The sequence below is a fragment of the Halichoerus grypus genome, chromosome X, assembly GCF_964656455.1.
Source record: "Halichoerus grypus chromosome X, mHalGry1.hap1.1, whole genome shotgun sequence".
Taxonomy (NCBI): Eukaryota; Metazoa; Chordata; class Mammalia; order Carnivora; family Phocidae; genus Halichoerus; species Halichoerus grypus.
This window is the reverse complement of record NC_135727.1, coordinates 88,394,046-88,417,711: the sequence shown is the minus strand read 5'-3', so window position 1 is coordinate 88,417,711 and position 23,666 is coordinate 88,394,046. Positions and strand designations below refer to the sequence as shown.

General features: G+C 41.8%; 2 protein-coding genes across 3 annotated transcripts in view; one reads left to right on the top strand and one right to left on the bottom strand.

Moving 5' to 3' along the window:
• LOC118548679 (centromere protein V-like protein 3) overlaps positions 1-23,666 on the top strand; it is a 241,896-nt gene that overhangs the window by 54,586 nt on the left and 163,644 nt on the right. The window contains exons 3-5 of the mRNA XM_078064037.1: positions 9,756-9,843; positions 12,968-13,050; positions 13,501-13,579. The gene's annotated coding sequence lies outside the window, so the exon portion shown is untranslated. The remainder of the gene's footprint in view (positions 1-9,755; positions 9,844-12,967; positions 13,051-13,500; positions 13,580-23,666) is intronic.
• NUDT11 (nudix hydrolase 11) lies at positions 1,718-8,074 on the bottom strand. 2 transcript variants are annotated; one of them, XM_036112666.2, is made up of 2 exons: positions 7,304-8,074; positions 1,718-3,439 (listed from the first exon to the last, which is right to left on the bottom strand). In XM_036112666.2, coding segments are annotated over exons 1-2 (495 nt in total). In that variant the 5' UTR covers positions 7,798-8,074; the 3' UTR covers positions 1,718-3,438. The 2 variants fall into 2 exon arrangements, with proteins under 2 accessions (XP_035968559.1, XP_035968560.1); XM_036112667.2 differs by lacking the exon at positions 1,718-3,439 and having other exon boundaries at positions 6,791-8,074.

Below are 23,666 nucleotides of genomic sequence, written 5' to 3'. Positions count from 1 at the left end.
TAGGCTACTATTGACCTTCTGATGATAGGTCAAAAGGATCTGTTCCTGGAACATGGTTGACTGTGGGTAAATAAAACTTTAGAAAGCAAAACCATGGGTGATGGGGGGACTACTGTACTAATGAAGAGCAGTGGCTTAATCTGAACTTTTGGAATAATGCAGAACTGAATTTCTATCCCCAACCCATCACATTCTAGCCCTTTGATCCATTCCATTAATTTCAGGTTCACATCTTTGATTCTGGAACTATAAACTTGAGATACCTTAAGTACTGTTTGGAGATTGAGTTGCAGGAAAAGCTTTCCCTTCTCCATGGGTATGGGAATCACTTTGTACAAGATTTGAAACTGTACTCTCAGCTCTTGGTAGTGATGGGGAATAGGGGATGGAAGGATGTCCCTAGGCCATTTGGAGTCAGCCCTGTGCTAGGGAACCAGTCTAGCATTGGAACCTAGAAAATATATGACCTGTGAAATAGTTGTGAATTGTTTTTTGTATTACATTTGCCTCACCTAACCTGGTAATCGTCAGTAAAATCTTATTAAAAGTTATAGTCTGGTCTCTTGTGTGTTGTAGGGAATTAGGGAAACATGAGGGCACATTCTGGAGTAAAAAGGTAGAAGAGGGAGAACAGGATTCCATTCCAAGTCCAGAGTAGTGGTGTCCTTGTTTACCAGTTGAAAACTACGGTGCCCAGAGGAGCAGTAACCTAATGAGGATCAGAGGCTACAGAGAGATAGTGATATGGTAGCTTGCTGAGGATCCAGAGAAGACGGAAGGAACTTTGTGAAAAACAAGAAAGTTAGCAGGCCTCCTTTTAGCCAGTATATTGCAACTGTGTGATTTATTAAAGGGGCACCTCCTCTGAATCGATGCCCCGACTCCCACCAGCTTGGCGAGTAGAAAGTTTGTGTTGGAATTAGGAAACAAAAAACCAGAAACAAAACAGGGTTATTCTGTCCTGCATCTGGAGTTAGTGAGTACAAGGCATGGTCTGGATTTCAGACCCAAGCTTTGTGCTATGTCTGCCACACTCGTGCAGGACAGAAGTAGCAAAAATTCCATAATGGCCCTGAGCATTAGCTTAAAAAATTCTGAGGAACAACAAGGTACCTATGTGGTGAATGCTCAACAATAAAAGGGGTCATGCATTTTTGAAAATATTCTGGTGGAGGGGGGCTCACTTGTGCTATCTGCTTCGGTAACATATAGTTACATTTGAAAAGAAAAAGGCTGGAATATGTATAATAGACATATATATTTTTCAAATACGGCTATTCTGAGTAGGGGGATCATGTGTGATTTTTTATTCATTTACCTTGGAGGGACTTTTCCAAATTTTCTGAAATTAAGCTAAATTAATTTTCTAATCAGAAAAAAAATTTAATTTTTTTAAAGATACATTGTAGAATGGGAGTGCTGTCTCATCTGGAACCTAAGTTTATGTCCACCATTGGGGTTCAAAGTTTTCTGATCATGTTTGGCATGCTGAGGAGGCTAAAAGTCCTTTTTGCATGTGGAACTGAGAGACTTTCAAGGAAGTAATTCACATTAAGGGAAGAGCAAGTCTGCCAGTATGTTTAGCTCAGGAACAAAACCTAGGTTTTTGGAGAGGAGGTGTGAGTGTGTCTGTCTGGGCTGTAGATGTGTCTTCTAACCAGCCTTCCCTACTTAAGTCTTAGGGATAGCAAGGGCCTACAAATAAACAATGAAGAACTATTTTTCAATTTTTATTATGGAAAATTTCAAATACATAGAAAAGTATAGAGAATAGTATAACGAACTCCCAAATATCTGTTACATGGCTTCAAAAATTATCAGTTTATCACCAATCTTATTTCATCTATATGCTCACCTACCCCACCCTCAGATTATTTTGAAGCAAATACCAGTAGCATATCATTTCATCTGTAAAATTTACAGTACATTTCTCTAAAAGATAAGGATTTAAAAAAACATAACCACAGTACCATATCACATCTAAAAAAAAAAAAACCCAATAAATTGGGAGACGTGTGATTTCAAATTCTGTAAGGATTGAGTTAACAGTTACTATATTTCACTGGTACCATGAGAAAGGGTATAACACCTAAAGTGGAACTCATGGTGTTTCTGATGTAATTGCTTTTATAAATGCAAAGGAAAGAAAACTACCATACTAAAGCCACTTTGAGGCCTTTGCAGGAAGCTGGGTAAGAGTGCTGCCATTACAAACCCCATGGCAAAACTCCATAAAATTATCTCTAAACATCTTTGTCAAAGTTGCTCTCCTGGAGATAGCTGACCCAAGTCCTCTCTTCCCCCCTCACAGAAGTTTTTTTCTTCAATGCCTTTTCTCAGTGACAACAATTTAGCTGTCTCTCAGTCCTCCACATTCTCACATGCAGAAACCAGGTGGAACGAGAAGCCAGCTGAGTGTGTTGGAAAAGGGCTTGAAAATTGGCCAACTGAATCAGTAAGAGACGCAAAAGAAACCTAGGCAAAGTAAGTGGTGTAATTAACTTTGGAAACTGCATGTATTGCAGTTTTTGTTGGCTCTGGCATCAAATAATACAGTATACTGAACCTATAAAATGAGAAAAACAATCTTCTTCAAAGGGATGTTAAGATTACATGAAAGAAGTGCTTAGGGCATTGCAAAAACATTAAATATATCATTTGTATATCATCTTAAAACTTATTTTTATAAAAATTCACAATATTATCTTGCGTTCATTGTATTTATTTTATAGTTAGTTTTATAGCAAGTGATATTTTTTGAACAAAGTTTTCAGCAAAGTAACAACAGTACAAAAATACTGAAGTTGTTACACAAAGGACTGATTCTACAAAATATTGCCCTATGTGATGGGCTAATCTCAAAATGGTGCTAGCCACTGTGTGGTATGACACAGAAATATGAGTAATAATTCTCGTCCTTGAACATCTTACAACTGCCTTGAAAAGTTTCTGAAACACCTGATACAGAAAAACCACATACATGGTGCCTAGACAGCATATATTCTACTAGCACCAGATTAAAAGGGGAATGTTTTGCCACATGGTGATTACAAAATATGAATTGAATCAAAGAACCTTCAGTGATGTCAATCATATTTCAAGTGGTGTTTCAAATACAGAATATGCAAAGAGTAAGGAAAGGTGGTCCTTGCTCTCAAGGATATCACAGTCTAATGGAGAAGGCAGACACATCAAAAAAGCACAACAAAAGGCTATAGGTGTTAAAGTAAGAGTCTGTTCATGTACAACAGTATAACAACCAGGGCAAGAGGAGTCAGTGGAATAGACAGGTAAGGAGTGTCCCAAGATGTCGGAGGAAAATCAGATGAGCTGTCTCGTTGGAAACATGGAAACGCTCACCTCCGCTTGAAAATTCCACTGATCAATGGTTCACATCGAAGATTCTTTCAAAGCAATCCTGAAAATCTTTGCTGTTCATCTAGAAAATCAAACCAACATATAATTAGCAGGCTTATATACCAATTTAACAATTCCTCCAATTGACAAATTTACAAAAGGCCTATCTGCATCATTCACTTTGCATTTGGAAAGCCTTCATGGAATTATCTAATGCAGATGCAATTTAAGAGTGGATCAGAAGCTGAGGGAGTTACAGGTTATATTATGAAACAAAAAAGTCAGGAAAGCAGTGATACAAGTTTTGCAAAAAAAGATTGGTCACGTAAGACATAAAAAATTCTAAACACCATGTTCTGGACTCTAGGCTTACGGAAATAATTCAGGCTAGTCCCCACCCATCAAAGAGTCTGTGGTCTAGCCGCACAACCATACAGATAAGTAAATTGTGAGAACCGTGACACACACAGAAGAAAATATCTTAACCCAGTGGTCAGGAAAGACTTCTCATTGGAGTTTATAAAGTATCTATTTTTATTATCTCAAATTTTATATTTAAAAAAACCCCTGAGCATCGGATAGTTAGATAACTTGGCTGAAGTTAGTGTGAGCAAGAACTGGAGCTGGTTTTCAACCCTAAGTCTGTCTGACTTCAAAACCCCAACTGAAGTTTCTTTCACACCAAACTCTGTCTCATAAAAATGTCATGTTTTACTTCTCTTATCATAGTGACTTTTCCAGTTCTCATAGTGCTGTTTGCCCATGAACATTTAAAATCTGCTAAATACAGTATAACATTTTATCAGGAGACAACTACCAAGAAAATACTGATAAAACCCTGGTAGTGCCTGGTGGCTCTCCCACATGGGATGCCTGGAAGTAAAAGCCCTTGCTCAGCCAAATATACCGTGTGTGTGTGTGTGTGTGTGTGTGTGTGTGTGTGTGTGTATACATACACATCTGTCTTGAAAAAATATATACTTTATAGACACAGCATCAATTATTTAGAGTTTCCCTATGTATCTATATTAACCCCTAATGTTTTTTCTTTATACCTTAACAAGAATAAACTACTGACCAGCTGAAAATGTAAGCTGTTTATAAAACATGCAGAAAATAAATTTCTGATGCATGTCTGCAAACCTTAATTATCTGTGGATAGTCCTTTCCCTTTTTTATCAAGGGAAGAGCTGAAAAACCAAACAAATAACATACAAGTGACTTTTTAACAATCTTAGAAGGAAAAAAATCCCAACTGTGCATCAATCTTTGGAGTGCTGAGGTGATAGAAATTTTCTATATACTGTCTCTGGTTACCTGTTTTGGCCTGAAACTCCTGGTCTTAAAGAGAAAAAAAAAGAATCGCCTTGAAACTTTTACCTATTCTGACAAGGCTAGGCTCCAGAGAATATTTCACAAAAACTACTTAAATGAACCTGATAGTCAGTCCTGAAAAATATGACTTATTCTAAATGTTTCTGTCAAAAAAAAGAAGGGAAAAAAGCCCACAACATATTTATAGGCTAATAATTCTTAATAATAGGTTAATATGAATACTGTGCATCTAAGCCTTTGTTAGATACTTAAGAACCAAGTAAAATGATGCGGTATCACCTCCAAGAATAACAAGTACAAGTTAAGTCTCCAAAATATTTGTGGCAGCATTTCATGTGGAAGGGATTTTTATCGACAAAAATACCTTTAACATAAAAATCCAATATATCTGCTCTGTTAAGATAGAATTTAAGAATCTTCCTGAATAATTGGGTTATTGGGGAAAGGTATCTTTGGGTCGATGTGAGACTGTTTGGAATTAAATGTGCTCAAATAGATATTCAATACATATCACTTTTTAAGAGAAAAATAGAAAAATATTAAATAAACATATTTGATCAAACTATATAATTCAGATGATGAAACTGTCACTGGTTTTAAAAACCCACTCATTTTTTAGTTTGCTTTGATAGCATTACTACAGAAAATGTTTCGTGAATTGAAACCTGTACTTTATCTGTGCTTAAATTTGTAACAAAGTTTGTTTCCAAAATAGTGGCACCAAATTTCTTTAGAAAGTGCAACAGAACCCACTTTTTAACAGCAATCGTATAAACGTATTAATAATTTGTAGAATTACAATGCAAACCAAATGGAGAAAAATATTTGAGTATTTTGAAGAGTAAAATAAACAAAGAGCACAAGGGGGCAGCACAAAAAAGTATACATTCTAAAAGTCAACCTATAAAGTTCAAAAACAGAACTATTCTATAGTCCTAAAAGACAAAAAGGCAGAGTACTGATTAGGAGGAGAAATGCAATAGCTTTTGAGTTACAGGTATTGTTAATTTCCTGATCTGGATTCTGGTTACATACATATATTCACTATGTAAAAATTGATTAAGCTGTACAGTTAAGATTTATGCATTGCTCTGTATGTTAAAAAACAGTAAAATAATAACTTCTAAGAAAGGGTAACTTAAATTTTTAGCAGTAATTGTGTTTAAAAACAGGTTATTTTGACTAACAAATGTTTTAAATAACCATTATTTTCTACTTTATACTCATTAATTACTATTGGAATGTTTTAAAAATGTTTAAGTGTTACATATTGCATTAACTTTCCACCCCAATACCCTCTTCACAAAGGAGGTTTTGCTTCTCCCTAACTGCTGACATGGCTTGGGGAATAAAGGTAGTTTGAGAAGAGAGACCTATGCATTTTAGATAAGATTCCTTATTTCAAACAAGTATTGATGCAAATGCAAGAGCTTTTAATAAAAAAAAAGTTTGTCCTGTGACACAAAACGATTATCCTAAATCTTTAAGAGAGACTGTTCAGGTGTTCTGACCGTTTAAGAAGTCTGTAAAAGCTCAATATCAAGAAAGGTACCTCACTGGATTGGGGTATTATCACCATGTAAGTTCCATTCCTATGATTACTGGTAGTCAGGAAGGTTAACTGAAATGTCACTACATTCAAATATATGAAATAACGTTCCTTCAAAAACCAGTTTATATTGAGAGAACCATGGTTGTTCTAGGGTATTAAGAAAGGGGCAATGGAGTTGGAAGTTGAACATGCTAAATCGCACTCTATGAATACAGTTTTCCTGATAGTATGTACATATCGGGATGTGTTTGGTTAACAATACTTTCCCAAGAAGATATTCACTGTATAAAGTAATATTTTGTTAAATTACCTTCGGGCTATATGGGAAATGGCCATTTCAAATAAGCAGCAACAAAATACCACTAGTGAAAATTCTTTTGAAAATCCAAAAATGTACATATGAGTAAAGAAACTTCTGAAAAGGGTAAACTAGATCACATTACTGAACACAAAATTATTGCCCAGTGCATAAAGACCACAAGATGTAAAATTTCTTAAATACTTTTAAAAATAAATATATATAACTATCTTTAAACCAATTCCCATCACAGAAGGGCTTGCTAGCAAGAGCTAATGCAGTGAAAGAGAAAGCAAGTTAAAAAAAATTAAAGAAGCCACACAACCAAGATGTTCAGATTTTAAAGGTGTTCAACTACAAAACAAACCACAAGATTGGTACCAAAACGCACACGTGCACACACACACGTGTGTGCAATGTAATAAGACAAACCACAACGTGTACGTACACACACGCTAAAGGCTGGGCAAGCACTTAAGGCACCTTAAAAAAAACCCAAAAACCCATGTGGTTTAGGATTACCGAAATCTGTTACAGTGCTACCAAGCAGCGATTTTCAAAGCATCTGAAAAACGTGCAAATTGTCTGAAAACAGTGGCTGGCAACTGAGACAGTTTGCAAGCGTGATTCAGAGGTCTGCCAAGGAAACAAAAGAAGCCCCCCTCCTCCCCGTGAGACCGCACAAGGAGTGAGAGGTGCTCCGGGCACTATTTATTCTAAGGTAGGCGGAAAGCAGAAGTCTGTGCAGGAGCGGTACATACTAGGGATCGCTCTGTGGCACGGACGGGGCCACGGAGTTTCCACTGGTTGGGGAACCGCCCAGCTTTAGTTTTTCCAGATATTCGGCATGCATGGGCTTGTGGCACTGGAGAACCTTGATCGCATCTTCGATTTTGAACCACTCTCGCTTCCTCCCAATGCTAACCGAATCTTCCCAATCCTCCAGAATCTCAGTGACAGTCAGTACGTACACGTAGGTTCTGTGCTTGCGGTCTTGGTTCTGTTCGAAAATGCCCAGGAGCCGGCCTAACTTCCCCTTGACTCCCGCCTCTTCGTACACCTCTCGGACTGCCGCACCGCCCGGCTCCTCCTCGGGCTCCACGCCCCCGCCCGGCACGATCCAGCGGTCCGGGTACCGACTGCTACTCACTAACAGCACCTCGTCCTCGCGCTCGCTCCGGAAGCAAAGGCACGCCGCCCGCTTCTTGAACCCCTCCGGGTCGTAGGTGCGCGTCTGGTTCGGCTTGCACTTCATCGTCTCAGAGGCCGCCAGCTCCCGCCGCTCGCTGCTGCTGCTGCTGCTGCTGGGGTCGCGGTAGCCGCCGCCGCCGCCGCCGCCGCCGCCGCCTGAGGTGCCTGGGAGAGAAAGGGCCGAGGAGAGGTGCAGGGAGAGAAGGCGCTCCAGGAGTGAGCCCCGGGAGCCCAGGAAGCCCAGGGGAAGATGAGGAGGGGGCGGGGGCGGGCGAGGTACGTCAGTCAGTTCGTCCCTCGTGCGGGCCGGAGGGTCCCGAACGCAGCCGCCTGAGTGGACGAGGCGCCGCCGCCCCCGCGCCCGCCCCCCTGCCTCCGCTCCGCCCCCGCGCCGCCGCCGCCGCCGCCGCCGCCGCCAGCGGGTCCGCCACTCCGCACACCGCCCACCCGCGGCTGCCGCGCGCGCCTCCCTCCCTCCCTCCCTCCTTCAGGCACCGGCCGGGGGTTGAGCGAGGTGAGGCGCATTCGCGTGCGCGTCCGCGTCCACCTCCCGATTCACGTGCGCGTTCACGTTGCAGGGCGAGGGGCGGGGGCGGGGGTCTCGCGGCTCCCGCAGCGCGCGCGGCGCCTTGGGCCCACTGCGCAGGCGCCCCGCACCTCCCAGGCTGGAAATGTCTTTCCACGCGGAGGTCAATTCCCGCATTGTGACCGGGGCCAAGATCGCTTCCACGTGGGCCCTTGAGTTGCACTTGGCTGTGGCGTGGCCAGACCTTTCTCCTCATCCTCCCCGGCACGTTGTATGAAACACAGACCCTTATTTTACAGGCGGTAAGGTCGAGGGCATCATCATTGCCCATAATGAATGCTACCGCCTTATGTTTAGGAGGGCCCGGGGTTGTCGAAATGATCCTCAGTATTCTTGGCAAAATGGTACCTAGTCTTTGCTGAGTCATATCATACCCTTTTAGTTCTTGAACAGGTTTGTCCACCTAAAAGGTAAAACAGCCGGTTATAGTTTATCAGCAAAATGGGTTGATTTGGGTGTAGCAGAGGAATTGCAGTTTGGGGCAGGCAAAGTATGGCACCCCATAGGCCAGTCTGGAGATCAGACCAGAGGAACCTTCTTCTCTAGGGAAAAGGAGGCAGTTGGGAGAGATTGCTGTGAAGGAAAAGTCCATTGGAGGAGAGCGACAGTTCGAGGTGCTGACGTTTTTCTCACGGGCCCCGTTGTGGTATTTTCCTGTTGGCTGAGCTTGTTGCTGGGCGAGGAGAAATTCTTCCTTCCTCCTGCTGGAGTAGGAAAGTAAGCTGCTTCCTGGGGGGAATGCCAGGCACCCTTTGTCCTTGTTGGGGTCTGCAGTTAACTGCAGTGGTAGGGCATGAGAGGTCCCCCAGCTAGCCGCCCAACTCCATTTTAAATGAGGTTTCCTTGATTCGGGGTGGCAGGTTCTTGGCCTTGCTGGGCATGTTGGCACAGCCCATAACTTAACACTTTTCTTGAACCCCTATTGACCTCTTACCTAACCTCTGTTCCTCAGTTTCCTAGAGTAAACTTCTCGCCTACTTCTTTCAGCCCTTGGCACTTGGAGTCCTATTCACCCAACAGCTGCAGAACCTACCCAAGTCGCCTTTTATGATAAAGTCCCAACAATCTTCACCCTCCACACACTTCCACCCTTCTCTCTCTTTCTCATTGATAGGTACTGCTTCGGGTTTTGGAAGACATGCCTATAGAACTCCCTTCATGTTTCTCAGTCTGATGCTTAACGAGGCTCCTGGTGTGGGACTCCGGCAAGGCCACTTGGTGCTCTCTCACCACCTCTCTGTTTGGTCATGCTGTCCTCTTGGCCAGGACGTGGCCCATCACAGCCAAAAAGTTAACAAGCAAAAGCCTTCCCTCACCTTTTCATTTTTTCTTACTGTTTCCCTGCTCTAACAGTAGCCTTATGGAGAAGACCTCTGATGTCCCCTAACTTTTGCCATACTGCAGCCTAGGCATCTTTGTCTCTCTCTTCCCCACAGACCCTCTGCTGGCATCAAGCAACCAGGATCATGAAAACCCCTTTTCCAGTGAAATAATCCCTCATCAAAGGGAAGTGGAATCTGAAATGTAAGTGCAAAGGACTTTTTTTTCTTTTTTTTTTTTTTAGAGAGAGAGAGAGGGAGGGAGGGAGGGAGAAGGAGAGCATGTGAGCGGGAAGGGGAGGGGCAGAGGGAGAGGGAGAGAGAGAATCTTAAGCAGGTTCCACGCCCAGTGCAGAGCCCCATGAGACCCTGAGATCATGACCTGAGCCAAAATCAAGAGTCGGACACTTAACCGACTAGAGGCACCCAGGCGCCCCAACAGCCCAATTCTTAAATAACAAGTGAGATCAGCTTCCCAGGGTCTGCTCTCCTCCATGTCTACCCAGAATAGCTCATAAAAACGATCCTGTTCCCAGTGGCAACAGACGCGTGCAATACCTAGAGGATAATAGGACAAAAATGTGTCGGTTGCATGAGAAGAAAATGATAAAGTGGAGACATAAAGAGAATGACTTCAACCACTAGAGATACTACTAGTGTTGGCCATATTTTAATGGTATATGGATGATCAAAGAACATTTGATGGAATGTGACAGCCTGCAATTAAAAACAGAGTAGGAACGTAGATATTTGCAGGCTGTATTCCTCAGTGTGTCTAATATACAAATACACAAATGATGTTAAACGACTAGAAAAAATTCCATTACAATCAGGATCTAGGCAAATGTACCTATTATCACCAGTATTACTAACTTTTGCTTTAGATGGTCTTTCCAGTGTAAGGAGATTGTAAAGAGAAAAACATTGTTTTAGTAAAGAAGACAAAATTTTCATTATTTCCAAATGATATGAATATCTTCTTGGGAAAAGCGTAAGAAATGAGTAAAAATGAATTCCCTTCAATGGTAGAAGGAAGTATTAATATTTAAAGCAGCAATGCCAGCAGTAATCACATAGAAAATATAATGGGGGAATGATGGCCTTCACAGTAGCAATATCAACCACCACACAGTAAATAAAATACCAAGGGATCCTGAACAATATAGTTAGGACATTGGAGTAGAAAATGATAGAGCTCGGACTCAGCCTGGAAAGATGGCTTGGATGAATCAAGAGGAACTCTAGCAAAGCTGGGAAGTGGGGCTGGTGACTGCGGGGAGGAGTGGCCCAACCAGGCCCCAGCCACATCACAAGTCTACAGTTAGCACGGAGTTTGTCCTCGTCTTACCAGAGGGGCTGCTTCCTAGTCTAGGCCATCACTTCCCCATCAGATGATGCCTATGCAGTAGGTCTCTGCTGGGGGCATATTCTTTGGAAGGGAGAGGAATAGCAACATTATGATACGGAAAGAGGTGCGGGCTGGATTCCTACTGGCAGAGTCATGGCACATTTCTGGATGAGGGGATCCACAATTTACAGGTATGGTACAATGCCAGGGAAATTTCAAACTGGTCTTTTTTGGCAGAATTTCATAAAATAATTTTATTATTCACCTAGAAGACTGATAACAGGGCAAGATAGCTATGACTTTTTCTACGGAAGAGTAAAAGTCATTTTTGAGAGACTAGCTTTCATTCTCCTGTCTGGTTCACCCATAGTTAAGTATTTCTCTAATGAAGAACAGGGTCATTTCACAAACTACTGTAACAGTGGACTGTTACAGTAACGACTGTATTTTGCACTGTGCCTGCCTGTATCTCCTCCCTCATTGCCCTTGGCCATGGAATTTGCTTTGTTCACTGGAACACTAGCAAGTGTGAAGCAAGCAGAGAATTGAAAAGTGCTTGCACACCAGGGTTTGCCCTCTCTTGCTGCTCTTGACACAAGAGAACAACCATGTGAAGAAGCGTGGGTTAGGTGGATGATGAGAGACCCAGGGCCCATGCATCCCCTCCACCACAGCTGACAGTGAACCAATTGCCAGAAATGTGGGTGAGACCGTCGTGGACCATCCGGCCCCCAGAGCAGAGCCAGGGGCACTGCCTACAGATGCATAAGCAAGCCTTGTGAGAACAGCAAAAGGACCTCTCAGCTAAGCCCAGCTGAAATTATTGTCCTGCAGAATTGTGAGCAAAAGAATTGGTTGTTTAGAGTCACTACATTTTGGATGGTTTGTTGTGCATCAAAAACTGGCTGGCACAACCGGTAACTGCCACCCATCAAAATCCAACCAAAAATGGGAGAGAGAGAAAATAACTTTTCATAGCGGAAATGTAACCTCTGCTTGCAAAGGTTGACCGTGAACTTTCCCTGGAGTCTTAAGGGAAGGGATGAGGTTAAGACATGAGGTATTTGGCCAGTAGAGTCTGTGTGCCAAGGCCTGTGTTGATCCCTGCATCCTGTTTAACAGCGCATTAAGTCTTAACGAGGAGGTTACTATTTGCAGTTCATCGAAGAGAAGACTTAGAGTGGAGTTTGTATGTGATTTCAAGTCTTCATGTCTCTACAGCCTGTGCTCTCCCAACATCGCCGTGTCTTGTCAAAAGGATTATTTTTATCAAGAGCTTTGGTTTGTTGTGTCAATTTCTTTTTTTTAATGATGTTCAGAGTTGACTTGTTACGTAAGGTGTTCGTTTGCTAAGAGTCACTGGGTTCAAAGAAAGGTATTTTCCGTCTGGATGTTCTTCTCCTCACAATCTAGTGAAAAGAACACCTGAGTGCCTAGCTCACGGCCATCAGTCAAGTGTGTCACCTGGGCATGTTACTTGAGAACGCGAAGTTCCGTATCTTCTGCACACATAAAATGGAATTGAGTGATGCGGTAGAGAAGTTATTCTGTGTTGTCATCACTCTAGGCATTGATTTTGAGCTATTGATGGTCTGATTGGTTTTACGCACTTAATATTTATCTACCAACAAACCTGAACAATGAGTATCAGAATCTCCTTCAACAGATTAAGAAACAGGCTGAGATGTGCTTAAGTAAGACAGTAAGTGAGGGAGCTGAGGTTCACACCTTGGTCTGTGTGACTCCAAAGGTAATCCTCTTCCTTTCTCTCTGAGACATGTCGTGTATGTTGAGAGTTGCTGACATGCACGGTACATGCCATTCCTGTGGTACAGACGTCTTCCTTTCTCATTTTTTTTTTTTTTTACTACCGGGAAGACCCAGGCACCCAGGAGAACATAGCTTCTGTGGAATGTTCTAATGCTGAGGGGAACTGCTGTGAGACCAGCAAGTCTGATACATGTTTCTGCCTTTTTTCTAGAGTAGGCAGGAACAGGCAGATTGGAAAGTGACAGCGCAGTGACATTAGAAGCATCTTCGTGGGACGTCGAGCACCTGACTTAGGTGAGATGGTGGATTACAATTCTAAGAGAGAGGAGCTCTCCAGACAGCTGTTACCTGGGATAGAGAATGTTACAGAACTTCCCAGAGCCTTTTAGCACTCACAGCTGGAACCAGCTTTCAGGAGAGTGACCGCAACATACCTGAGAGGATTTCAGGATCTAGTAAAGGGAAACAGTCAGGTGAAGTGATTTTAGTAGTAGTCAATGAGAGAAAATACGGTGTTTTGCAAACCAAATGACCTAGGATTTCAATCTGGCTCTCTCGAGTAGTTCTGCAGCCTGAAGCAAGGGAATATCTCTAGGGCTGTATTATTTCTCCTCTGTAAAATGGGGATTCTAAAAGTACCCACCTCATTAACCTCCCCTCGCCTGAAAAGGCTTTCCTGACCATGGGTGCTCACGCTCCCCGTACACTAGGACTCAGTTACCCCCCTCATTTTTTCTTTTCCAGGATCCCTGGACACTAGTTCTGTCGTCGCTCGAATCAAGGAGCTCTGTAATGATTGGCCAGCATGTTTGGAAGCAAGCAAGTAAGTAAGTCAAAGGCTGGGCGCCAGCCTGAAACATGCTTATTCTCCCTGAGTCAGCCCAGTGCCTGGAACTTGGTGTCCAGGGAGGATTCAAAATATATTGTTTGAGTGTAAGAGTATGATGGAAGCTCCATGGATCAACGGCCAGCGATTATCATACCCGTTCATGGTTTAGTAGTGATATAAAATGAAAGATGGGTGAACAGAGGCATCTCCGTATATCTTTTCACTTGCGGAAGTGGGGTGGGTTGTGTCTTTCAAATCACTCTGCACATGTCCTCCCAATTCGTTGCTTCTTTGTGGATCTTAGATACTCTGTTTTTCCCTCCATCATAGAACTGGCTCCGTAGGGCATCTATACTAGATAATTCAGTAAAATCTTCCCCAATACAAAGTGATCGGAGCAAAGAGTACGTCTCCAGTTTTTCCCTTTGAGTAATGAGTGAATCACAGGGTGACTACAGGCCTTTTACTTTTGTCATTTTGTGAGTCATGGCACAGCTGTGCAACCCAGGGTGTGAACGCAAAGCTCAGTGGATCTCAAGTCCAGGTGAGTGCTTCCATTCTCTCCGAGAGGCAGCACTCCTTGACTTCTGCTGCTGCTTTGGTCACTCCCTCTAGTTCCCTGACTGCTGTGTCTCTCCTTTTCACTGACATTGTCCCCGTACATACTTCTCAGTCAGCACCTAAACCATTTCTAGTGCTCCTCTGTTCATGTGTCAGAGTCAAATGCTAGATCCTCAGGAAGGTCTACAAGCCCCCGCCACCCCCTATTATATATTGCTAAGTGCACTCCCCCTTTCCACCCCACCCCATATTCCTGATCCCCTTTACCTTGGCCTGAATTATCACCTGCCAGACTATGTTATTTACTTCTTTGTTACGCTTATTGCTTATTTCTCTCCCCACCCCCCCATCATAACTCCTGCTTGAATAGAAGCTCCTTGATCTTAGGGATCTTTGTCTCTTGCCCACTGATATATGTGAAGCAGCCCAGAACATAGCTGAGCACACACTGTAGTCATCCAGACCACATCTGTTGATGGAATGGACATGTCTGTCTCCTTTGCTGCGTTGTGACACCCTTGAGGGCAAGGACCCTGTTTCCTTGGTCTTTGTCAATCCACCATCCAGATCAATTTCTGATACAAGTGGAAAGGCATTGCTGCGTATCTGTTGAATCGATTAGTTAATCGTTTGAAAGTGACACTGTTAGGGAGAACATTCTGTCTCCAGACCGCGCTTATTCTAGCAGGTGCTCTCGGTGTCAGCACCATGTGTGTATCAGCTGCCGTGCGAGCTCTGCTAGTCAGCTGGGAGATGTTTGAGGGGTGAAGTCTGACTCACTCTTGTGGATCCGTCCTAGGGCTGGCGCTGTTCTTCCTGCACAACAGGATTCAGGGTGGTGTTTCGGATAGCCATTCATCACCTGATGACTTGATCTGTGCAGGACTTGTACCATAATTTACATAATATATATTAAAATAAAGCTGTATCTTTGGGAATAAGACCTAGTTATATAATCGAACAGATAAAATGAAAGCAATTTACTGACAGGGTTGAAATAAATGTTGAGGCTCATGTGAAGTAATAGTGCACATAATGATGGGCCCTACACTAGGCTCTTCATCGATGTTTCATTTAGTCCTAATAAAAATGCTTCAAGGAAATACTGTCATTCCCATTTCACAAGGGAGGAGGATATTGAGATCAAGGACATCGTGGAAATTGCCCAGGATCTGAAAGCTGGTAGGTAGTTACATGAGGTAGAAACTCAGGGCTCATTGATGACAACACCCCAGAAAGTCTGCGGTGTAGGCTGACCCCGCTTAGCCTGCCCCCAGCAGTCCTGTCTGCTTCCCCTTGCATTTTCCACTGATACAGCTCTCCACTGTCTCATCCTGTCTCCCACCGTTTCAGAAGCTCTTCATCCCAGAGATCTTTCCCCTGTTCTTTTGGCCCAATGTTGATATATTCAGCACTGATTCTGGCTGCGGCAGAGGAAAGATGACTGTTTGGAGTCCTTGTGAAGGAATAGAGTAATTGTTATTTACCAGTCCTTCATGACTTTTGATGATTGTGGATCCTGAGGAGGGTCCTTCGTTGCAGAGCTGGTTTCCTTGTGTGAGAATCCTGTTTTTGGCAGGATGCCCTTCCCTTCCACTGAGGCATCAAACCCGCCCAGGAGGGAAGATCGCTTACTTGTCAATGACGCTGCGCACCCACAGGCCCAGGCACCATGAGACCAGTTCCCTCAGAGGCAAAACAGGTTTCTCAGGGCCACCAAGCTGTTCCACACATTTCACAGGCTCCTTAGATAAAGACAACAAGGCACATACAACCGATGTTTGGTATCAATTTGGGAAAAGGAAAATGGCTCCCTCCTTCTTTCACAGTAAAAGCTTCAAGTACCCCCCAATAACATCAGCCTGTTCTGGAAAGATGCACCATTATATTAGTGAGCACCATGGTAGAGTAGCTATGACCAAAGGTTCTGAGCCAGGCATTATTCTCTGGAATTTGAGATTGGTAGGAAGGCAGCTTTTCCTTTTCTTGTTTTCCATCTTCTTTTGGGTTACCTATTTTAAGGCAAGTTTGAAAATTAGTGTTTTTTTCAGAAGTTCTCTCAAAATCCAGTGGTATATCTCCTAGTAGAGGATACCAATGAGACTCTTAGTTTCTGAACTTCACTTTAACTTGGATCAAATAGCTTTTTCTAGCAGCCTACATCTCAAAAGAAGTATCCTAGATTTGTTGCTCTGGATGAACTTCCTGATGTATGTAATTCCCAAAATCCTCATAGAGGAATCCTACGTGGTTTTTTGTTTGTTTTTTTAACTACTGTATCAGAAGAGATCCTAAAAGCTCTTTGAGGGCCTACCATGTTTCAGGTATTTTGCATATTTTGCTGATCACTTTCATAAAATTCCTATGACATAAGTACCATTAATCCAATTTCACAGATGAGGACATTCAGGCCCAGAAGGATAGATACGTTGGCCCTGACCCATGGCTAGAAAGTGGCAGAGCTGAGATTTAGGACTGCTGTCACAATCCATTGCCCGCATTGGCCAGCGTATAGTGACATTAAAAAAAGAATGAGGGGCGCCTGGGTGGTTCAGTAGGTTAAGCGTCTGCCTTCGGCTCAGGTCGTGATCCCGGAGTCCTGGGATCAAGCCCCACATCAGGTTCCCTGCTCAGCGGGGTCTGCTTCTCCCTCTCTCTCTCCCCCTGTGTGCTCGCACTCTCTCTCTTTCTCTCTCAAATAAATAAATAAAATCTTTTTAAAAATACCTGTGTTTTTGAAAGTCACCCAACGTAAATTAAAATATTCTCTACCATTGCTTTGTTATCACTCTATTTACTTTTAGAGTTTTGCTCTCGCTAATAATGCTTTTCCTTTCCATGAAATACCAAGTTTATAACACTGTAGTCAGGGTGGTGGATATGGAAATGCATATACGTGACTAAGTCCTAGGAATTGTTGCTGTAAGCCATATTGTGTGCTGAAAAGTATGCTCTGTGCTATGTAGAGGCACATGGACAAATGGACCAGATTTCTATTCCTCCAACACGTCCTAGCTTCTAGAAGGGCTTACATGGCACCTGATCCTCAAAAGCCACAAATATGGTAGTGATGTAGGAAACATCTGTGCGACCTGCACATTGGAAGTGGGTGTTCTTGCTGTCAGTGTTTCTTTATGAAGTAGATGACGTCAGCAAACCTTCAGCAATGCCTCCCGTGTGTCCCGTAGTCTGCTTCATAGCGGATGTGCAAGGAACAAATCATGGTCCCGGCACCTAAGTGCCTCACAGGAAAACAAGCAAAAACGGAATATAATTTGTGAATTAGAAGTGTCCACAGGATACATTTGCAGTGCAGGAGGGGGAAAGGGGAAGAGGAGACAAAGAATTGGACTGAGGAAGAACAGAGGCAATAGGAACAGGAGTCAGATCAGGGGAACTGAGTCCTCGTGACTATGAACGTGTATGCCTGTACCTGAAAATTCTAGACTTTGGGCACTCACAGACGTGATCCCACGTCCCTGAAATTTATAATTTTCACCAAAACAGTAATCACATGACCAGTCTTCTATTTATTAATTAATTTCTCCAGTTCAATTTCTTTACAGGTGTGATTTCTGTATATTCATCACTTTGTATTTGTAAAGCCTAGGGGAATTTCAAAACTTCTCCCACCGAGAGGACATTTCAGAAACTGAAAGATTATTAGAAAGGCCAACACGGAATAGGAGGCAGGAGGTCAGCAATACACTGGTCCTGGAAGCTATTGAACATAGGCAATGGGATGAAAGTCAGAAAATCCGTATGTACCACACACTTTAGTAGGCTCTGGGATTAGGGGGATCATTCAAGCTGATCCAGCTGTCTTAGTACCGAAAATCATAGAGGCAGATCTTAACCCCAGTGGTCTGTAAAGATTTGTCAAGATTGCTCATCAAGGAAGTGTTTTACACGCACACACACACACACACACACACACACACATTTAATAAATTAGAATTCTGGAATTCAGCTAGGATTATAGAGTGTTGGAGCCAGTCTGTCTGACTCTAAAGCCTCAAAGAATGTCTATGACACCTGACCCTTTTTCTTTTTTAAAGATTTATTGATTTTAGAAAGAGAGAGAGAGGGCAGGGGCAGAGGGAGAGAGAGAATCCTAAAGCAGGCTCCCCACTGATCGTGGTGCCCGTTGTGGGTTTTCAATCACAGGACCTTGAGATCATGACCTGAGCCAAAACCAAGAGTCAACTGCTTAACCAGCTGAGCCACCCAGGTGTCCCCAGGCCCTTTTTCATAATAATTTTTTTCAATTTAACTCAGAGCCCTTATCTGCAATTCCCCTGACTGTGCATTTCTGTTGTTGCCCTGTAAGATATCCTTGGAACTGAATGTTCTGCTTTATCTAAAGGGCAGGGACTGAATGGGCAGCTCCTGCTTGCAGCTCCTTCACACTAAGTATGGCACGCATCTTATCGAGAAATGTCCTCATGGTTACTGTCACAATTCAAGCTGTCCGTTCTTGCCTCTGTATTGCAATTAATCTTCACTACATGAGAATTAGAATTCTCTGCATTGTGACTTTGGCTGTGCTTATTTTAATTTGCACCTTAGAGCTACATGTGGTTCTGGCTGGGGCAGAAATTATGTCCCCTTCTCTCCAGTAACTTGGATAATACAGAGAGTTACCTTAACCACAACAGATTCAATATGCTAATAGCATAAATCCCTGATATCAGTTTTCTATTGTTGCACAACAAATTGCCACAAATTTAGCATCTTAAATCAACCCATATTTATTATTTCAGTTTCTGTGAGTCAGATGTGTGGCACGGATCTAGTGAGTTCTCTGCTTAGGGTCTCAAAGGGCTGAAATCAAGGAGTCAGGCTGGAATCGTACCAGGAGGCTCTGGAGGGGAAGCTATTTCCCAGCTCATCCAGGTGGTTGGAGGAATTTAGCACCCATGGTGCAGGATGTTGTCAGGGCTGCTCTCAGATTCTAGAGGCTGCCTGTACTTCTCCTTGTGTGGTTCTCCATCTTCAAGCAAGCAGTGGTGTGTCAAACCCTTCTTGTGCTTCACATCTCTCTTGCTTCCCCTTCTGCTGCTGGCCAGAGAAAACTGTCTGCCTCTAAAGAGCTCCTGTGATTAGGCTCTTTTGGATAATCTCTCTATTTAAGGTCAGTTGTTTAGTAACCTTCCTTACACCTATAAAATCCCTTTAGCCATGTAACTGAACACAAATATGCACAAGATAATTCATCTTATTCATGGTATCTGAGATTATGGTGGGAAATCTTGGGAGATCAGTTTTAGAATTCTACCAACCACAACCTTTAATAACCATCACTTAATTATTTATGAAAACCTTCTTTTGTGCCCTGATTGTTTGAATCCTGTGAACATAACGCCCACTCTTTACTGAGTTATATCATGTCATCATGTGGTTGTATTTCAACAAGTGCTTATGCCTTCCCAAGTGTATTAGTCAGAGTTTTCCAGATGAACAGAATCAATAGGCAATATATATATATATATATATATATATTTAGCTCTCAGGACAGAAAATCATACCAGCAGATCTTAACCCCAGTGGTCTGTAAAGACTTGTCAAGATTGCTCATCAAGGAAGTGTTTTACAGACACACACACACACACACACACACACACACACACACACTTAATAAACTAGAATTCTGGAACTCAGCTAGGATCCCGGAATGTTGGAACCAGTCTGTCTGACTCTGAAGACTCAAAAGAATCTCTTTGACATCAGACCATTTTTCTTTTTTAAAGATTTATTTATTTTAGAGAGAGAGAGAAGGGAGGGCCAGAGGGGGAGAGAGAATCCTAAAGCAGACTCCCCACTGATTGTGGCGCTTGTCGTGGGGCTCGATCCCCGGACCCTGAGATCATGACCTGGGCCAAAACCAAGAGTAAACTGCTTAACCAACTGAGCTACCCAGCTTCCCCCAGACCCTTTTTCATAATAATTTATTTCAATTTAACTCAGAGCCCTTATCTGCAATTCCCCTGACTGTGCATTTCTGTTGTTGCCCTGTAAGTTATCCTTGGAACTGAATGTTCTGCTTTATCTAAAGGGCAGGGACTGAATGGGCAGCTCCAGCTTGCAACTCCTTCACACTAAGTATGACACACATCTTACCAGGAAATGTCCCCATTGTTTTATATATATATAAGAAATATATAAACTTGTTATATATATATTGTTTATATATAAAATATATTAAAATGTATTTATTTTAGATAATAATATTTATATATTTATATATAATATAAGAAATAAGTATAATATTTGTGTTTATATAATATATATTATATAATATACATTGTTTATATATAAAATATATAATATTGTTTTGTGCATGGGTAGATATGTAGATATATATATATATTTATAGTTATATATACCAGGAAATGTCCTCATTGTTTTAGACATATATATATAAAACATTGTTTTATACATATATATATAAAACATTGTTTTATACATATATATATAAAACATTGTTTTATACATATATATATAAAACATTGTTTTATACACGTAGAGTTATATATTTATATATATAAAACCTTGATATATATATATATATATATATATATATATATATATATATATTTAGACAGAGAGAGAGATTTATTATAATGAATTGGCTCAGATGATTATGGGGTCTAGGAAGACCAACATCTATGCCAGCAAGGTGGAGAGCCAGGAGAGCTCTGGTGTAGTTCCAGTCCAAACCGAAAGGCCTGAGAACCAGGAGAGGTGATGGTATAAGTTGCAGTCCAACAGCCGCTGAGATCAGGTCTCAAGAAGTTGGGATCTTTCAGTTCGAGTGTAAAGGCAGGACAAGAGCAATGTCCCATCTCAAGCAGTCAGGCAAGAGGGGTTCCCTCAAGCAGTCAGTGTTTTTGATCCATGTAGCCTTCAACTGATTGGATACAGGGCACCCACATTAGAGAGGGCAGTCTTTTTACTCGGTCTACCTATGCAAATGTTAGTCTCATCTGTAAACATCTTCACAGACACACTCAGAATAAGGTTTGACCTAATATCTGGCCATCCTTTGGCTCAGTCAAGTTGACACATAAATTTACACATAACACCAAGCCTCTTGACACAGTCCATCGATTAACATTTATTTTTAAATTTCCTTTGTATCTCAGTTAAATACTCTATTTCCATGTTTCCTGACTATAAAATGCATCTGTGAATGATTTCACTTTCAGTCGCATGTTAACTAATTACCTTTAATGTTATATGTATGATAGGGAAAACAGATGCGCAAGCAGTTTACATTCTTTACTGTAAAGGGGAAATTTGTATCAAGTTGCATGCAAATTTAACAATACCTAACATTTATGAAATATTTACCACATTTGGCAAGTCCTTTTGTAAGCTCTGTAGGTGCTTTACCTCATTTGGTCAGCACAATACCATGACATATATGTCATTAATAGCCCTGTTTTTATGTGAAGAACTTGAACACAGAAATTAAGTAATCTTTCCATCATGACAGCTTGTGACAGGCCCAGGGTTGGAATCTATAGCTTCAGAACTGATGTTCCTAACTAATTCATGTGCCTATATAATTTATCATCCAACCTAGTACATAAAATTTATTATATGAGCCAGAATGAGAGTACTTTTATAAATTATACCTGCTCAATAGGCATAAAACAGCAAATTTGTAGATATGCCTAGACATTGCTCACTCTGTTAGTGAAAATTCTTTTTGTTGCAAGTATCGGAATTCTCACCTAGATTGGCTAAACCAAAAAACAAATCCATGATCTCAGGGCGTTTGTAAGATCATCATCACTTTTCCTCCCTCTGCTAGATATTCCTTTCAGCCTACAAACTGGTGTTATTTGTTTTCATCGTTGTTTTTAAAGATTATATTTATTTGAGAGAGAGAGAGAGAGCAGGAGCGAGGAGTAGAGGGAGAAGCAGGCTCCCCCGAGCAGGGAGCCGGACAAGGGGCTCTATCCCAGGATTCTGGGATCACAACCTGAGCTGAAGGCAGGTGCTTAACAGACTGAACCACTCAGGCGCCCCTGTTGTTTTCATCTTAAAAACAAAACCCAAAACAAAACAAGCAAAAAACCTTTTTACCTCACTCCTTCTACCACCTGCAAGACGATTTATCCTCCCCTTGATAGCAAACCTCCCAGAGAGAGTTTTCTACACACACTGTCTCCAGTTCTTCTCCCATTCTGTCTTAATCACATACCAATCAAGCTTATACACCTTCTACTAAACTAAAACTGTTCTGGTCAAGATAACATTGTCATCAGTATTTCTAAATCAAATGGCCTTTCCTCATTTGACTTATCAATAATTTTGGACAGAGTTGATCACTCACTCCTCCTGGAAGTACTTTCTTTCCTGGTGTGTTTTTCAGGGTTCTCTAGAGAAACAAACCAAATTGACACATACATACCTGGGTTCCAGGACAATACCTTCCTGGTTGTTCTCTGACCTCCTCAATCTCCTTGGCTGGCTCTCCTCCTTTCCTTGTGACCTTTTGACATTGACCTTCCTCAGAACTCAGTCCTTGCTTCCTTTCTCTTCTCTGCCTACACTCATTCCCTTGGTAATCACATCAATTTTGTGGCTCTATATGCCATCTACACCCTCAAGGGTATACCCAATCAATTTTGTGGCTCTATATGCCATCTACACCCTCAAGGGTATACCCAAGGACAGAAAACTCCTCCTTATACTTGACCCAAATACCTCAATTATTTATATTTTGCATATTTTGTCTCTCTTATTTTCTGTCCCTCTCTCTCTGACTCTCTCTTTCCCTTCCCTCTTTCTTTTTCTTTCCCTTACACACACTACATACAGATACACATCCATACAAATTTTTTCCAAAATATTTGAGAGTAAGCTGTAGATAAGTCTTTCTACCCCCAAATACCTTAGAGTACCTTCATGAGAACAAGGACATCCTTTTGCATAAACACACTACAATTATCAGGCACCTGGGTGGCTCAGTCGGTTAAATGTCTGACTTCGGCTCAGGTCATGATCCCAGGGTCCTGGAATTGAGTCCCGTATAGGGCTCCCTGCTGAGCAGGGAGTCTGCTTCTCCCTGTGCTCCTCCCCTCTGTTCGTGCTCTCTCTGTCTTGCAAATAAATAAATAAAATCTTAAAAAAACACACTACAATTATCAAAATCAATAAAGTAACATTGATACCATATTATTATATATTTCATTACAGACCTTATTCAAATGTGGCCAATTATCTCAACAATGTCATTTATATGAGTGAAATTGTATAGTATTTATCTTTCTCTGACTTATTTCGCTTAGCATAATACACTGTAGCTCCACCCACACCGTGACAAATGGCAAGATTTCATTCTTTTTGATGGTTGAGTAATATTCCATAATATATATACTAGAATGTTATATGTATAACATTGGTGTTATATATATAATGTGAATAAACATAATATGAATAAAACATACATAACATGAATAAAAAATCATAAAATATAACATGAATAAAATATATATATAAACACATC

Bases quoted from the DNA above. Each gene is read 5' to 3' on its own strand.
- NUDT11 (XM_036112666.2), bottom strand. From the start codon at position 7,797: ATGAAGTGCAAGCCGAACCAGACGCGCACCTACGACCCGGAGGGGTTC.